This window comes from Carettochelys insculpta, chromosome 10, assembly GCF_033958435.1.
Source record: "Carettochelys insculpta isolate YL-2023 chromosome 10, ASM3395843v1, whole genome shotgun sequence".
Lineage (NCBI taxonomy): Eukaryota > Metazoa > Chordata > Testudines > Carettochelyidae > Carettochelys > Carettochelys insculpta.
Genome location: NC_134146.1, coordinates 12,536,456 through 12,554,911, shown reverse-complemented (window position 1 = coordinate 12,554,911; position 18,456 = coordinate 12,536,456). Strand labels below are relative to the sequence as shown.

Here is an 18,456-nt window from a genome sequence, read left to right as displayed (position 1 = left end):
TTTAAGACTGTCTAGACTAGAGGGATAATAAGTCAACAGAACACAGCACTTCTGTCAACAGCTGGATCCCACTTGTCTCCAGGAAGAATGCCTCTGTAGAAAGGGCTTTGGGTTGCCTGGGTAAAAACACAGTGCTTATTTTTATCACCTGGCTCTCTTTCATTCCAGCATTCTTGTAAATGAACCAATTTGCATTACACCAAGGACTATCTACAGCTTATGAAGAATCAGAACCACATCTGTTTTATTTAGCATTCTAGGCAGCATTAACAACTTGTTGCATTTCCCATGTTGACATGAGATGTCTGACATTTAAAACTTGATTAAATAAGCCATTTTATTTCACAAAGCTGCTGAACAAGCCAGTGCCTCCTGATAAGCTTGAAGAGCCAGTTCTATGTATCCTACCTTCTTTGATTCTGTTTTCATGAACACCTGTTAAAAACAACAACAATTAAAATGGTGACAGGATACAGAAGAATGTATAATGAGTTAGTTTCTTGTGGCATCTCATACCACTTCCTGTTGAGTCACAAGTAGTGATTTTTATATATCCCTGCTAAAAGGGTTCCTTAAGGAATGAAGAGGGCTTGTGGCTAGGTATAGAGAGAATAGGTGATGAGATGAGCCATCTTTTTCATTACAATATCCAAAGCAGGAAGATGTACTATACCTTGATTAAATCTACTCCATGGATTTCCTGGTCTTGTGTTTCTTTTGCTGATTGACAGTCAGGATGGAGCATATGATACAGTGTGATTAAGCATGTAGCATCATCCATTCTAAAAAGACAGACACCATTTCTCAAAATTCTTTTGGGAAATACCTTAGCATTTTTTTTTTTTTTAGCACAAGTACATAGGCACACAAGCCCATAACTAAGACCCAAGCAAAGATCTGAGCACACCTCCAAGGTGTAAGGCTGTGGCCACACTTGGCCAAAACTAAGTGGCCATTTTGAAGATTATAATGAGGTACTTAATTGAATATTCAGTGCCTTATTAGCATTTGGACACTTCCAGCCACAGCATAGCACAGCTACTTTTCTAAAGGACGCCGCACCTTTTGAAATCCCCTTATTCCTCTCAGCTGAGGGGATTTTGAAATGTATGGGGTCCTTTTGAAAAGTAGCTGTGCCGAGTCTCATGTATTAGAAAGCGGCACTGTTGAAGCACCACAGCTGGAAGTGTCCTAATGCTAATGAGGCACTGAATATTCAATTCAGCATCTCATTAGTAATCTTCAAAATGGCCATTTCAAAGTTTTGGCCAAGTGTAGTCACAGCCTAAGTGAGTTATACCATGGATGAGGAACCTGCAGGCTGGATTGAGCTTGCTTTGATTTGGCCCTCACCACCACCTCAGCAGGGGAAGCCACTGTGACCCCCTCCTCCCCCCCCAGCAGGTGCTAGCCATGGCTCTGCCCTGCGCTTGGCCTGGGTGGCAGGGGGAATGATGGGGGGGGCAGTGTCTCCAGCAAGCACACTCCTGCAGAACCACTTGCACATACCTCCCACCCTCTGAGGTGATGCAGGCGCCCCAAGCCCCTGCCCCTTTGTCCAGGGGCAGGTAGGTGGGGGTACAAAATCTACTAGCCCCATACATCCAGAAGGCTTAATCCAGCCCTGGGGGGTAAGCCCTGACCCTTGGCACCTTCCCCAGACACAAGAAAGTGAAACTCAGTGAGAAGAACATTTTAACTGCCCCAGACACACAGTAACCGACTTAAAAGTTGCTCCCCTGAGGAGGGGGAGGGACTTCAAAACTAGACTGCAGCTGAAACTACTGAGCTGGAATTCATATGCAAATCTGACACAGCCTGAATAAGGACTGGGAACCTCTAGCTCATTAAAGTAATTTTCTCCTTTAGGTATTCTCACTTTATCACTGTTGGAAGTGGACCCAACCCCCCTTTAACTGAATTAGCATCATTAGCACTGATGTAACACACCCATCTTTTTATGTATAAATCCCTGCTAAATGAAACCCCCACTCCATGCATCTGACAGTGAGCTGCAACCCATGAAAGCTTGTGCCCTAACAAATGTTAGTCTAAGGTGCCAAGGGACTTCTTGTTTTAGTTAAAATCAAGTATTAGTCATGCCATTCATGTAATAACATTTATCAGCAACCCATGTTCTTGCACCAGCACTTCCATCAAGGTTGTTTTCACACTATTAAGATTGATTTGTATATTAGAAATGTATTTATTAGCTGCTTAAAACCCATACAATAATTTAGTCATACCTGAAACTACTCTCCTGGAATAATATATTTGTCTCAGGTGTTTATGAAAGGGGCTGGAATGTTACATTTTAAGGCATATGTTCATGCAAAGACCCTCACTGATGCCTTGGAAACTCCAGAGCACATATCAAACTCCACCAAAATTCAGTAATTTTCCCAATTTGAGTATTAGTCCTTGGTGTACAAATAATACTTCATTTTCACTAAGTCTTCCAAAAGTACAACACAGGTCATAAAATTCTACTTAAAATAAAAGTGATCAGTTTACAAAGTATACACTTAAGACTCTCTACTTTAAAAATGTGCCCAAAGTTAAAATCTGCAGTTATAGTTTTAAGTATTGGTACGATGACAGGTTGGTATTGGTAAATACACCCCCTACCTTTTTAGCATGATTATCCCTTCCATTTTTAAAATCATGTAAGTCAAAACCCATAACATTTTACAAAAAATTTTTTGCACGTTTACACACAATTTTTATAACTATTTCAAACTAAGTTAGATTTTAACTTTTTATATGCTAGGAAAACAAAGCAAAGCAAGTGTCCAGTAAGCAGTACTTACAAATTTCTCTGAATCATATCAATTAATAAGCCATCTGTCTTCTTCCCATTTACCAGATACCAAACCATTCCTCCAAAGTGTCTTGTTGAACGCAGAAGATGATATTTGGCATGTTTATCAATGTCGTCATATGTCCGATGATGAACCTACCCAGAATGAGAGCTGTTAATATTAAATCACAAATCTTGGAGGAAGATTACATTCCACTTTGTTGTGATTTTAGTTAAGTTATGGAGATTGCCAGATTAGTGAACTGCCAGCAGTGACAGATTTACATTGACCACATCTGCAAAGGTTTAGAATATTGCTGACAACACAAAGATTGTGTCAAAACAATCTCAGATTTAGATTATATGTAAAAATCTTAGGTTTAGGCAACAGCGCATCACAATGGGATATTCAGATTCCTTGGGGGCAGGGGAAGGGTGTAAATTAAAAACAAATACAGCCTGCTTTGTTAACAACTTATTTTTGGAAAATTAGTTCAATGTATCCCTTCGCTATGCTCAAGTGACAGGAGCTACATACTTTGAGGAAAAAAGAAAGCAAGAAGGAAACAGGAGTAACTGCTTGGTAACTTACCCAGCCCCACTACCTTGTGGGTTATCCTGGGAAGGAGCAAGGCTAAGGGAGTAAACCCTGACAGAAAATCCAGAGAGGAGTCCTAAGGCGGTTCTGTGCCAACTTCTGGCACTGACCCGGCAACTCCTGCAGCTGAGCTGGTACCAGACATGGAGGTTATCCTCTCCTTTGGACTATATCAGTAAAGCCGAGAGGGGGACACTGGCGTCTGGGCAGCCAAGGGTCCCAAAAGAATTGCCCAGGCTCACGCCTGGAGAGGTACTCCAGCATCACTTAACACAGGAGGTAACAGATACCGGTTATAAGCTCTTGCTCGATTGGCGTAGAGAACGAGCGCCAGGGTTGCCTTCACTGGTGGGAGAGATCAGTGCATCTCACTGGACAGTCACCGCCCATCTCAAGCTGGGCAGCCCCCAGCCAGTAGGGTACTGTCCCGCTACAGTTCACCTGCCTCACTGGGTGCATGAGGCTTAAGGTTCCCAAACCTGGCAAGTGACTGAAATTTGAGCACCAGGCAAACCAGTAAGAAAATTGACAAGAAAAGGAAACCATCAAGGTTTTAAGCTTGCTTGCTGGAATGTGCGGACCATGCGGACCGGTTTGACTGAAGATCTTCAGGACATCAGCGACACCCAAAAGACCGCTGTCATCAATGAGGAACTGAAGAGGCTTCAAGTTGACATTGCTGCTCTGCAAGAGACGCGACTCGCAGATTCGGGATCTCTAAAGGAAAAGGACTACACCTTTTTCTGGCAGGGTAAAACCCAAGAAGAACCCAGGGAGCATGGTGTTGGCTTTGTCATCAGAAACACCCTTCTACAAATGGTGGAATTAGTCATGGGCGGATCAGAAAGACTCCTTTAGGTCATACTTCAAACTTGCGCTGGTCCTGTCCACCTGATCAGCGCTTACGCTCCAACCCTGTACGCCACACAAGAAGTAAAAGACAAGTTCTATGACATGCTTAGTGCTGCCATAGCGCAAATACCTGCTCACAAACAACTGTACATTTTGAGTGACTTCAATGCAAGAGTTGGAGCCGATCGTGACTCATGGCCTTCCTGCTTAGGCCACTTCGGTGTGGGAAAAATGAATGGAAAAGGACAGCGTCTTCTCGAACTTTGCACATGCCACAATCTGTGTATCACAAACACATTTTTCCAAACCAAGCCACAGCACAGAGTGTCATGGAGACACCCACGCTCAAAAAACTGGCATCAACATGACGTGGTCATCACTAGACATGATAACCTCAAAAACGTCCTTCTGACACGCAGCTATCATAGTGCCGACTGTGATACAGATCACTCACTAGTTTGCTCCAAACTCAAAGTGAGACTCAAGAAGCTGTACCACTCTAAACCAACTGGAAGGCTCCGCACTGATGCCAGAAAGATGGCAAACTCAGAGAGAGCTGAAAAGTTCAGAGACACCCTCCAGGAGAATATGTGCAGGAGCCCTGGGGGTGCTGATGTGACATCCAGATGGCAGCATCTGAGGGATACAATTTACAACACGGCCTTGTTCGGTGTTTGGAAGAACAGCTAGAAACACAGATGACTGGTTCGAAGCTAACTCCGATGAGATGATTCCAGCCATCAAAAAGAAGCGTGCTGCACTCCTGGAGTACAAATGCTCACCAAGCCAGAGCACCCTGCAAGCATTCAGAGCAGCCAGAAAAACAGTACAGCAGACAGCCAGGCGCTGTGCCAACAACTACTGGCTCGAGTTATGCAGCAGCATCCAGACTAGTGCTGACTCTGGTAATCTCAGGGGAATGTACGAGGGCATCAAGAAGGCATTAGGACCCACCCAGAACAAGATGGCACCTCTGAAATCCAAATCTGGTGAAGTCATCGCTGACAAAGCCAAACAGATGGAGCGCTGGGTCGAGCACTATTCTGAGCTGTACTCACGCGAGAACACTGTGGTCGATACAGCCCTCGATGCCATTGAGCTCCTACCCAGTAATGGACGAACTGGATCAGGAACCAACTGTGGATGAACCGAAGAAAGCCATCGACAGCATTGCGGCAGGAAAGGCCCCAGGCCAGGATGGTATACCATCAGAGGTAATCAAGTGTGCCACGGACACCCTCCTGGAACCCCTACATGAGCTACTGTACCTGTGCTGGAGAGAGGGAGAGGTTCCACAGGATATGTGCGACACTAACATTGTAACCTTGTATAAGAACAAAGGAGACAGAAGCGACTGCAACAATTACGGTGGAATCTCCCTCCTAAGCATCACTGGTAAACTGTTGGCTCGCATCATCCTCGGCAGACTCCAGAAGATTGCTGAGAGGGTGTATCCCGAATCACAGTGCAGATTCCGCGCCGAGAGATCTACCTTCAACATGGTCGTCTCTCTGAGGCAACTGCAGGAGAAATGCAGGGAGCAGAGGAAACCACTCTATACTGCCTTCATCGACCTGACCAAAGCCATTGACTTGGTCAGCAGGGATGGACTGTTCAAACTGCTCCACAAGATAGGCTGTCCACCACAGTTACTCAAGATGATCCAGTCTTTCCAAGAAGACATGAGAGGACCCATCCAATATGACGGCACATTCCTGGATGTTTTCAGCATCAAGAGCGGCGTCAAACAAGGATGCGTCCTTGCTCCGACACTGTTCAGGATCTTCTTCGCACTCCTCCTGAAGCATGCCTTTGGATCTTCAACAGAGAGCATCTTGCTGAACACAAGATCTGATGGGAAACTGTTTAATCTTGCAAGGCTGCAAGCTAAGTCTAAGGTGCAGGAAGTCCTCATCAGAGACATGCTGTTCGCAGATGATGCTGCTGTAGTGTCTCACACAGAAGACCAGCTTCAGAAACTGCTGGATCAGTTCTCCAAAGCGTCCAAGGACTTTGGGCTTACCATCAGCCTAAAGAAGACAAACGTACTTGGTCAGGACGTTGCTGAACCTCCATCAATCAGCACTGACAACTATTCGTTAGAGGTCGTCCACGAGTTCGTTTACCTTGGGTCCACCATCACTGACACCCTGTCACTGGAGACTGAGCTAAATAGGAGGATCAGAAGAGCAGCTGCAACTCTGTCCAGACTCAGCGAGAGAGTGTGGAATAACATCAAGTTGTACACCCACACCAAAATGCAAGTCTACACAGCCTGCATCCTCAGCACCCTCCTTTACAGCAGCGAGTCTTGGACCCTGTATGCTTGCCAGGAAAAGAGGCTGAACGTCTTCCACTTGCGCTGCCTCAGGCACATCCTTGGAATACTGTGGAAGGCCAGTGTCCCCAACACTACCGTCCTTGAGCAAGCTGGAATCCCAACCATGCAAACCCTTCTCAGGCAGTGGCGGCTCTGCTGGCTTGGTCACGTCTACAGGATGAATGATGGAAGGATCCCAAAAGACATCCTGTGTGGTGAGCTAGCCTCTGGCAAAAGACCTCCCGGATGCCCCCAGTTGTGCTACAAAGATGTTTGCAAGAGGGACCTCAGGGAGGTAGACATCGAGCCGGACAGCTGGGAGGAGCTGGCAGACGATCGCAGCAGATGGAGGCAGAAACTACACAAGGGCCTTTAGAAGGGTGAGATGAGGATCAGACAGCTAGCAGAGGAGAAGCGAGCCCACAGAAAGCACAGTAAGGACCTGCCAGACACCCACTACACATGGAACAGATGCAGCAAGGACTGTCACTCATGTGAGCCGTCACAGTCGACGCTGCAAAATGATGATCCCAAATGGAACTACAAAGCGCGTGATCCACAGTCTGCGTAGAAGGATGCCTACCCTAACTTACCCACTTGAGGAACCATCAGCACACCTACAATCTCAGGCCTCAAAGCTTCTATACACGCTCTGAGGTAGCGTTCATTAACAAAAGTTTACAAAAAGGAAACAGCTTCTAAAAGTCTACTTTGCGTTTTCAAAAATAAATTTATTTTTCACACTATATCCCATTTTGAACAATGAACACAGACAACTGTTCTTTAGTTTGTTAATCAGCTACACATTTTGACACAGCAGGAAGCTTCAGTACTTGGATTACAGGAATGGTTGGTTTAACACTGATGTCAAAGGACAACTTTAGTAGGAAGATGTTACCCTTACTCATGAGGAGTAGCAGACACAAAACGAATAATCTTATGGTAGACTATAGGAAAGGTTATTAGAAAAAGTTAAGGCGGCAGCTCTGCTAAATGTGGAACTATGTTCTTGTATATTTTCAATGAACACTGATAAGTTTTTCAACTGTATCATATTTACTGAATTCAGAATACATGTTCAAAGGGTTAAAACAGAATGGATATGTAGGAAATTAAACTCTTCTTTATTCCAACTGGGAGTTCCAGGGCACTTAGCCTGATTTTCAAAATTGCCATCTGCATGCCAGAAAACTTAGAAGCTAATCTTTGTACATCTTAGTACCCCTATATTATTTTGGGCAGCTATGAGCAATGTAGGCTAGTGAGTGGGCCCTCCTTCATTGCAGTGGGCTAAAAAATTGTCAGAACCAAAATGCCCAGGCATAAGAGGGTGGTTTTGCTAATTGTGCTTGCATCCCTACAATCTGCAGGTGTGCCCATTGATAGCTGTGCTTTGATTGGATGCAGCAGGAGAGCACATCTCTTACTGTCAATGTTATGTGCAGTCAAACACACACCACTTCACATGCCCTTGTTTTATGTAAGTATCACTTTAGAAATATTAGGAAAACAACCTACGTGAACAGAAAACCAGTGGAATCTGGCAACGTGGGCAACACATCCCCCGTGGGACACAGGTTGCCAACCACTGACTTAAATGCATTAGTACTTAAAATAGTACAATTTCCTTTAACTTGTAATCTTAAGGTCTATTTGTGTCTGCTCCCATCACATTCTGATTTACTCAATTGAGTAGTCTTATCTGACATCATTGGGACTATTTATGAAAATAAAAATGCACACACACGTAAATGCATGCAGGACATATCTTACTGTTAATAAGAACAGTATATCATTAAAAGCAGGAACATTTCAAAGCTTATATTTTCTCTTGTTCATGGATCACTGTGGTTAAAGAAAAATAACTTAAAATATTTTCCAGAAAAATGTTGTAGCTACTCTTATTACTATAAGAAGCTCAGAGAATTTTAGTTTATTTTGTGCAAGTATAAGCACTATACATAATTTGTGTGTCTTTCACACTGCCATAAGAGAAAAACATTGACAAAGAATTTAGGATATGGGTAAGCGAAGCCATTCGTAACTTACCACACTCACTAGATATCAAGTTGTTGTCACTTTACTTTACATCAGTTTTGTACATATTATATAGTTTTGTATGTATTGTTCACTAAAATCAAATTTGTTTTGAAATGATAAATATTTTCTATGGCAGCATTACAAAAAGTAACAGTTGCACATAGTTGACTAAGTAAAAATGTAGGATCAAAATTAGACAACTGCACAGTGATTTGTTTTCATAATATGCTCATCTCCTCAAAGTGCATACTATAAGAGCCTTACACACATTTTCACTGATAATCTAGTAGCATTTTTATAGCTACACAGCTATTAAAAGACAATATGATTTTTCAATAGCTATGGGTCCACAGAGAACACTTACTCTCACGAATACTAAAACTTACAAGTTGTCACTGGCATTTTCCTTCTTATTAAAAATAACGGACTTACTCCGATATAATCAGCTGAATCTGGCTCAAACTGTGCAACGCATAGGTCAAGTACATCTTCATGACGGTTCTCACAAAACACAGTCTAAAATGACAGTGGTAATTCAGAAATGAATGTTACGATACCCCTTAATCTAAAATAAACAGCCACTCCATTTCTATTTTAGATAATGACAACTTTCAGAAAATTTCAGCAAGTAGATGGCTAAGAACAATAAGCCACCTGAACACAATAATTGCTCTTAAATTCTTTACTGCAATAATTAAACTTTATATATACAAACAAGAAAAACAATTTGTTTGCCAGAAGCCATATTTTCAGCTTTAGCTCAGCCATGCAGTCTCATTAATACACACAATAATTAAGCATGGACATGTAACATATCAGACAACTAATTACACTGGGTGTGTTTGCACAGGATTTGTTTATTCTCAATTACTAGACCTGTAAATTTATGAAACTGAGCTATGCTGATAAGTATATCTCTATACATGAATAACTGCATGAACTCCTCAGAGTTTCTAAACCAATATCACCGAAGTGGTACAAAAACCCAGGCCCCTGTAAGACAAACTTAATTTCAGCATCTCACTAGACCAGAAGAGCAGCACTAGTGATGAATTTCCACAAAAATAAATAAATTTTTACCAAAAGATTTTCATCCTTGAACATTGATGGTGGAACAAGTTTGCGTCTCTCTCTTGGGAAGTACACTTGTATCATCCTGTCCCGTTCTTCCCAGGTGGCCTTACGTAACACACCAGTTGGTTCTCTAACAACAATGAAACGCTCCTAAAATTAGAAGAACACTTTTTCTTGCACATTTTATTTTATCACTCCATTTCTCCTAGTCATTCCCTTAATATTCAGAAGTGAGGTAGGAGAAATCTAGCTGGGAAAATACCCTACTGTACTGCATCTCAGGATATGCCAAAGTGCTAGAAAAGGGCTCTCTTATTCTCACTTCACTGTGAACTTGTCCAATATCTTTCATAAATATGATTTTTAGCCATGTTCTAGAGATGGAAAAAAGATAGTTATAACAAAAGAAATGCATGGAACATTTGTTGGATAATTGCAGGCATCTGGCTTTCATGTGAATGTTCAAAAATTAAATATTACACCCCTTGCTTTCCAGAGAAATTCCTGCATTACAGCATCAGAATATAATTTTGTGTTCTGCTGGCAATAAATATTTCCTCATAAATTTTATACTGCACTTACTTGAGGTTGAACTGTGATACCTATTTTGTGAAACCCAAGATTATTCTTTTAAATTACAAGTTTAAATGATGTAGTAGTCAAGAAGCTCTTTTGCAGCACAAATAAGTTACTCACACGGTGTGGCGTATCATAAGTTGTATCAGTAAACACGTATTTGGTAGATAAAGTTCCTTCCAGGATCCTGTCTTCTGCTAACACATCATCAATTGGCTCTCGCTCTTTCAGAACAGGGGGCATTTTTAATCGTTCTTTAGCTTCCTGAATGGCTTTTCTTGTGGCCTAAAAAAATAAAATCTATTTAGTATATTAGACAAATATCATGCTGTGTTCGAAAATAATTCAGCACTGGCAAGAACATTTAAAAAAATAAACTCCCCTCAACTTTTACTACACTGACATGTATTAGTAGGAGAAATGACATACCACTAGTCCCGATTTAAAAATGCTGTTTTGTCATACTCTTGAATGCTTCTCTTGAAGGCACACTAGGAAAGGGAGGTTCAAAGAGGGTGCTGAAGTTGTCCCATTTTTAACCAAAGTGCATCACCATTAACTTAGGAGAAACCCAAGACTGTGGTAATACCAAAATTGGCTTAAGTTGAGAATCACAACAGTTCAAAGGTTCAGCCCAGGAACCGAGATGACATTGCAAACAAAAGACTGCCTGCATTTTAAGAGTCTGAACATGAAATAAGCATAAAGAAAAAAGGAGCAGCACATGGAGCAGCACAGAAAAAACTGTAGTTTAACCAAAAAATTGTCATATAAGAGGGTCAGAACTATATGCAATTTACTTCCTTCCATGTCCAATAACTCAAAACCAAAGAGAAGAGAAGAAGGAAGGACTTTGAGATTAAAATGATTTCTGAGATACTTAACAGAATATCACTACATCAAAATGTAGTCAGTTTAAGAAGTTAAAAGCATTTCTGGTACTACAATAAATCTGTTGCCCTGCCATTTTTTTGATAGTTTACTAGCAATATAATTTTTCTTTTCTTTTTCGCTCTTTTCTTTTATTTCACTCATGCAATTGTGCTGAATGTCAACTTTTCCATAAACATTGATTGCGAATTCAACCTACTACAGCCTTCACCTAAAGAAAGGCAAATTGGTGAAGCCATAACTAGTAAGAACAAAGAAATGAAAACTTTGATTCATGGTGTTTGAATATATTTTAATTATTATGTAATTTCAGGGACATCAAATAGATATAAAAATTTCCCTAACTGAAAAACGACACTTTCTTGGTAACATTTCCCATTTATCTTTTGACGTGTATGCCTGCTGCCATTCAACTCCTCATACAGAAGAAAATAACCTAATAAACTGAACATCAGAATACCAGTAAAATATATACTTTTTTTTATAAAATGGGATGGAAATAGAGTAGTAGGGAACAGAATTTCAAATATATTTTAGATATTACTTAAAACAGATCTGTCAGGATGACAGCGGTATTTATGAAAATAAGAACTTGATCTAAGTGTTTTGATTTGACAAAGACGTATATATTATTTAGCTACACTCATGCAAATGAGTATTTACCTGGTATTGCTCGGGTCCTTCAGGGCAGGAGACTGGATGGGCAGGAGTCAGGGTTTTGCAGTGATAAAGGGCTCAGGGAAGAGGGCTAGGGTTGTGGGGCATGCTGGAGTGTGTGTGGGGGGGGGGGTGAGGCAGGGCTGAGTGCAGGGGTGAGGGAGAGCTCAGAGCAGACAGCTATGTTTGTGGGTGCGCACATGTGCAGGGTTGGAGATCGAGAAGGGGCAGAGGCTGTGAGGGGTGCAGGAGCACCCTCCAGTTATAGGAGGAAGCTGCAGACCAAGTGTGGTATTCCTAGCTCTTCCCCATTAGGAGGAGTTCTTGAACAAACGGACAGATACACTGACTTCCTCACGGACAAGTCGCGCTCTCAAATATACCAAAGACATGCAAAAAATGGAACCCCACCTCCTCCAGCTGTTTCTCTGTCATTAATTTGTACGTGGGCGGTTTAAGTTCCTGTTTCACAGGTCTGAAGATCTTCTGTAAATCTAACCCGGTCATCCTGGAGAGTAAACGCTGAACGGCTCCGTCGGTAAAACTGGGCTTGGGGGCATCCGGCTGCCTTCGGTCTGAAAGAGCGTTTATGGCGTTACCTGCTTTGCTGCAGCGGGGACGAAGCTCCCAGAGGCGCGTGACGCGAACGACCGGGCGCTTCACGCATCCGCCAGCCCAGACTGGACGCGACCAGGACGCAGCCCGGGCGGGGAAAGGCCGATCCCCGGCTGAGCCACCCAGCACTCGGTGGGCGTTTCCGGCCCCACACGGCAGGCGGCAGCCGGCACGGGCGGGCGCTGGGACGGGGCCCGAAGGCGCTGCCCTCATCCCGCCGCAGGAGGCGGGGCTGCGCCAACACCCCTCCCCCCGTTCGCGGCGAGCCCGACAACCTACCGGCGCCCGCGTCCTGGCCGGGGCCACAGCCCCCCAACAGGGCCCGGCCGGCCCGCTGCAGCCCGAGGGGAGCCGCCACGCGCCGCCACAGGCGCCGGGGCCCTCCCATGGCCGCCATGCTGACCGCCGCCGAGCCCGCGCTAGGCACGCTGGGACGTGTAGTTCCCGGCCGCTGAGCAGGCGGGGTGAAGGGTGCTCCGGCTTACAGCCAATCCGAACGGCGGTAGCGCCCTGAGGGGTTCCCGCTGGTGCAAGCCTGGGGCGGAAAAGCTGCAGCCAAGGAAGGCGGGGCCCGCTGGCTCACCCAGAGCAGCCCCGTCCCCAGCACTGCAGCGGGGGCGCGCCCTCCTGGCCGCAGCAGCCCCGGTCCCCGGCGCGCGGCCTTCCCAGCTGCCTTCCCCTTGATTGGTTAACAGGTTCAACCCACCCTGTGACGGGTCCACCAATCAGAGAGGATTTTGCATCCCAGCTCAAAGGCCATAGGCAGGCGGGGAAGGAAACGGGTCCGCCCACGAAAGCTCCTCCCCTAACACGTGATTTGGTGAGTCTGTGAAGTGCCGCGTGACCGCTGGGTTTGCCCCCTGGGAGAGTTCGGGTGCTCGGCAGGTCCCGGCTAGTAGTCGGACTTGCTCGTTACAGCAGCGCGGACGCTGCCTCCTGACCCGGCTCACTCCTTCGTGCTGCTTGTGTTTGGCTGGATGCTTCAGTCTGGCTCAGCTGTTACCCGACGGGCTGAGCCAGACGCTGGTGCCCCATTCCTGCTTCCTGGGGCTCCCCAGCGCCCCGTCCTGCTGAGCCGCAGCTTCCGTCTCCCCCAGCAAAGGCCCGGCGGGGACGAACCATCCTCCCGGCAGAGCAGCGGAGCTAGTTCAGTTCCAGGAGTGCTCAGCACCTGGGGAACCAACCCCCGACTCCGTCTTACGCTTTGTAAAAGTTTAACGCAGAGGAGGCTCAGAAGGTCGGTCAATGCAAGGGTGATGCGCACGGTGGATGCTCGCCTCTCCCCACCCGCGGTAACCGTTATTTAGACTAGACTTGATATAAACGCAACTGTTCTTGTTAAGTGTAAAAAAAGTGGCTGCAAGTGAAAACAGTCAGACCAAAGTAAGCTACTAAGTTAAAACAAATGACGAACGCCAGCTTACCCAAATCCACTATGAAACTTGTTTCGTTCAAATTCTTCCCTTAACATAGGCGGGGAACCTGTGGCCTGGTTTGTCTTGTTCTGGCCTAGGAGGGTTGGTATCCCCCCAGAGTGGGGCAAACCAGCACCGGGTCTCCCTTTGCACCAGGGCACGGAGGCTAGCATTGGCTACCTGCTGTGGAGGGGAGAGCCCCAAGCCTCACAGGGTAATCAGGGTAAGCCAGGGCCAGATATAGTTTGCATGCTCTGCCTGGCAGATGGAGGAAGTGGCTGTTGCTTCCCCAAGGGAGCAGCTCCAGCTAGGTGTCCTCATCCCTTTCCCCTCCCACACCACCTCCCAGGCACTGCATCTCAGCCCCTGAACCCCCACCTCTGGGACACACCAGCACCAGCTCCTTCCCAGACCCCGCACCAGTGTTCCCTGTAAGACAGGTACTTGTGCAGAGGTCTGGGAAGGAGAAGCTGCAGAAGTGAGCCAGGGATGTTGCCCAGCTGATTAGTAGAGTGCCCACAGCTAGGTTTCTATTTCTATTGGTGGTGCATATGCCTCAATGCACATAGAAATTTATTTCTCGGGTGGCAAGAGGGAACGCTGGTCTGCACCCCCACTCTAAGCCCACTCCTGCATCTTTCCTTCTGCCCAGACCCTACACTCCCACCCTCAGTTTGCTTCTGCACCCTCTATCCTGCCTAGCCCCCTCCACCCACAGCCGACTCCTGAACCCTACCACTGCCCAGACCCTGCATACCCCAGCAGCTCCCTCCTGCATATTGAACCCCTCATTTGGGCTACTCTCCAGAGCTTAGGGGCCCCCACAAAAGCTACTAGCCCCATGCCCCCAGAAGAGTTAATCCAGCCCTGTGGGTAATCACTGAGCCTCAGCACCTCCCCACCCCCTTGCCTAGAGCGTGAATGGAGTGAGGGGAGTGTATTTTGTTTTCCTGCTTCTCAGTTGGAGGACACATCTGAGAGGGTTTTCATCTCCTTGTGACTTGTGGGGGCAGTTGGTTTTGCTTGTTGTTTTTGTGTGTGGCTCCGAACTGCCTTTTCTGTGGGTCAGTGGCCCCTGACTCAGAAAAGCTTCCCACCTCTGCCCAAAGTTGTTCTAAACATCTCTTTCACTTGTTCAGCAGGCTCCTAGCCTGGGCCTGATCCTTCCTCCATTTAGATTTAGATGTTTCCAGCAGGCATCTTGGCTATGGTTACACTACAGAGGTTCTTCAAAAGAAGGTCTTTTGGAAGACCGTGGCCACACACAATAAGTGGATCGAAAAAGCAATCTGATCTTTCAAAAGGGAGCGGTCACGCAGCCTGGGTCGCTCTTTCAAAAGAATGGGCCAGGAAACACCACAGACAGAGTCACATGGCCAGCAAGCCCTTCAGGCCATGTGCTCCCCTAAAGGGCCCCTCCCAAACACTCCCTTCCTGCACATGCTGAGGTCTGCTGAGCTGAACAAAGCAAAGCAAAGCCAGTGCAGGGCCCACAAGCTATTAGGTCGCACCTATGGACTCACGACAGCTCTCAGGCCAACACCGTATCCACGCCCTGGTCTGGCTGCTGGTCACCATCATTGTGGCCAACTTCCAGCTCTTCCAGTTGGAGAGACCCCCATGCAGGAGCCACAGAGCACAACCCCCCAGCCTGCGGCTGCACCCCACCACAGGGGATCAGGCGCGTTTGGAGCTACCCAACCATCTCTGACTGGCGGCGTCAGCTGGTGATGGGTGAGTGGGATGACATGCAGTGGGTCCAGAACCTCTGCATGAGGAATGAGACCTTTCTGGAGCTCTGCCGATGGCTCATCCCCGCCCTTCAACACCAGGACACCACATGCAGCCTGCCCTGACCCTCGAGAAGCATGTAGGTATCATGTTGTGGAAGCTGGCCACCCCGTGGGATAGCAATTTGGAGTGGGCAAGTCAACTGCCAGGACTGTCCTTATGGAAGTAAGGCAGACTTGGCTCGCAGACTCGACATGGGGAGGGGGCTTCCAGGCAAGGAGAACCCTCAGGGGCTGGGCTCAGGGCTCTGAGATGTTGGAGCAGGGGGTGAGAAGGCCTAGTCCTGGGGGGACTGTGATACCCCACCCCCAAACAGGTCTGTTGCTGGAGGGGCAGCCTCACAGTGCAGGGAGTGCCTGGAGGGCTTGGAGGCGGAGAAGGGGACTGGAGGAGGGCAGGGAGCCCGCCAGCATCAGGGCACCCCTTCCCACCCTTGCGAGTGTGTCCACTCTCCATCGCCTGCAGGTCGTGAGGTCAATCAATGCACTGCTGCTCCAGAGGGTCACCCAGTTGGGGACCTGGATGCGGCTGTTGATGGGTTCACTGCCCATGGCTTTCCCCACTGCTTTGGCATCATCGATGGCACCCACGTTGTCATCCATGCCCCAGACCACAGTGTGGCCTGCTGTGCTAACACGAAGGGTACTACTCAGTCATGTTGCAGGCCCGGGTGCACCACAGGGGATGTTTTATGGATGTTTATTTGGGCTGGTTGGGCCAGGCCCATGATGTGTGGGTCTTCTGCAACTCCAGCCTCTGCCAGAGGATGGAGATGGGGTCCTGCATCCTGCAGTGGGAGCCCTTATGCATGGTGGGGGCGTGGCCTGTCCCTTGCAGCCCTGGCTCATGTGGTAAAACACAGGCCACCCAGACCCCATCCAGGACCTGTTCGACAGCTGCGTCAACCAGTGGAGTCTGCCTTTGGGCCTGAAGACTTGGTCCAGGTGCCTGCTCACGTGCCTGGATGTCGTTGGGGTGCACATGTCCCCCAGGTTGTGGGGGTGTGCTGTGCCCTCCACAACATCATGGAGGGCAAACTTCCTCCCGGGGCAGATGGCCGAGGCTGGTCCCAGATATGAGCAGCCAGCCAAAGCCCCTGACCACCAAGCCCACAGTGGTAGGATGAGTCTCCGGGAGGCCCTCTGAGAAAGCTTCACCTGTGGGCCACAGTGACCCTCATGAGGGCACCCCTGCAGGGTCCTCTGGCCCACAGCCCCACCCCATCCCCACCACGACCCTTCCTGTCCATCCATCCTGCACCACCCTCTCACCGTGACCTCTCCCTCCCATCCACCCCACCCTGCACCATGCCCTCCTCCCAAAAATGAGGAACATGGAGGTGCTGAAAAAATAAACCATTTACTTAACCATATAATTATGGGGTCAGGGTACATTGATGGTGCAAGCAGCAGCCTGCCCTGCTCTGCTGCCACCTCCTGGTGGCTGGGAGTAGAGACCACTTCCCACTGCTGCGGAGAAGCGGGACTCAGCCGAGTTGGGGTTGGGATGCAGAGCGGAATAGGCTACCGCTCAAGCCATGTGATAAGTGTGAGGGGGTGGGGCAAGAGGAGAGGAAGCAACCCCTGCTGCTGCCACTGCCTGCCCTGGCTGCCCACCCACTGCCCTAGGTAATCCTTCCCATTCTCATCCATAGGATGGATGGGGTGGCCACCCCACCCTCATCCTGTGGACAGGATGTTTCTGCTAGAGATTATTTGCTAGTGGTAGACTGCAGTAGTGATGGAGATGTCTAAAGAAATTAAATGACCCTGATTTCAATCTTATTCTCCTATCATGTATAAGCAGATGGATGGTATCTGTGACATAGGGGACGGATGAGAGAGACCTATAATCTGGAATACAGTGTTAGTGATGAAAAAGGGTGAAATGTACAAAGTACACAATTGCTTTCTAAGTTTTCCTTGTCTGCAGCTCTCTGATTTCAGTAAGGATTACGAGTAGGCATAGAAGAGAAAACATGCCTTAGTACTTTATTTATGCCTAAACTATCTGACTTGTTTGTAATTTTAAACTGCAAATCTGACAGAAACGCACAGCACATTAAGAAAAAATGTATGCACTCTTGAATAAAAAGTATTTGGCTTTTGCTTGTTGAATTTACATTAACATGAAGTACATTGTAGTTGTGCTGTGTTTCTAGGCCACAAGAGGGCATGGTAATTTTTAAAAACATTTTGAGAATTTAAGTTCATTAATGGATATCAGTAACTAATTTTCATTAATATTAATAACCCCAATTTGCCTTTGGTTCTCACAAGCCTAACTTTAATTACAAATTTATATACAAATACTGACTCCATAATGTAAAATGTTTGTACCAGAGAAATGAATCTCACTTAAGTTCATCTTGCTTGTTTTGTCTTTCTCTTCTCTTCAGAGGATTTTGGAGGACAAAAGCAAAAGCAAAGTACAAAAGCAAAGTACTCCACTTAGGAAGTACCAATCAGTTGCATGCATAGACAATGGCACATGCCCTCCTAGGAAGGAGTGCTGGATATATGCCTATCATAGAGATGGGAGGGCCCTTGAGAGGTCGTGGAGTGCAGTCCCCTGCACTCACAGCAGGACCTATCACCATCCTTGACTATTTTTTTATTTGTTTGGTTTTAATCTAACCTGCCCTAGAACCTCGAAATGTCCCCTCAAGGATGAATGATGGAAGGATCCCAAAAGACATCCTGTATGGCGAGCTAGCCTCTGGCAAAAGACCTCCCGGATGCCCCCAGCTGTGCTACAAAGATGTTTGCAAGAGGAACCTCAGGGAGCTAGACATCTAGCCGGACAGCTGGGAGGAGCTGGCAGACGA

The 18,456-nt window shown here is 46.7% G+C and overlaps 1 protein-coding gene across 1 annotated transcript; it reads right to left on the bottom strand.

Annotated features, from left to right (window-relative positions):
- Positions 1 to 217: 217 nt before the first annotated feature.
- Positions 218 to 13,068, bottom strand: MRPS22 (mitochondrial ribosomal protein S22). Its single transcript, XM_075003617.1, has 8 exons — positions 12,703 to 13,068; positions 12,220 to 12,383; positions 10,381 to 10,545; positions 9,691 to 9,834; positions 9,043 to 9,126; positions 2,811 to 2,956; positions 674 to 782; positions 218 to 435 (listed from the first exon to the last, which is right to left on the bottom strand). The coding sequence occupies exons 1-8, from the start codon at positions 12,818 to 12,820 to the stop codon at positions 343 to 345; spliced, it is 1,023 nt and encodes a 340-aa protein (XP_074859718.1). The 5' UTR covers positions 12,821 to 13,068; the 3' UTR covers positions 218 to 342.
- Positions 13,069 to 18,456: the final 5,388 nt, after the last annotated feature.

Bases quoted from the DNA above. Each gene is read 5' to 3' on its own strand.
- MRPS22 (XM_075003617.1), bottom strand. From the start codon at position 12,820: ATGGCGGCCATGGGAGGGCCCCGGCGCCTGTGGCGGCGCGTGGCGGCT. The intron at 10,546-12,219 runs GTGGGGTTCCAT...TTATTTTTTTAG, and splicing joins CAGAGAAACAGCTGGAGGAG to GCCACAAGAAAAGCCATTCA. The intron at 9,127-9,690 runs GTAAAAATTTAT...CTGTCATTTTAG, and splicing joins TCAAGGATGAAAATCTTTTG to ACTGTGTTTTGTGAGAACCG.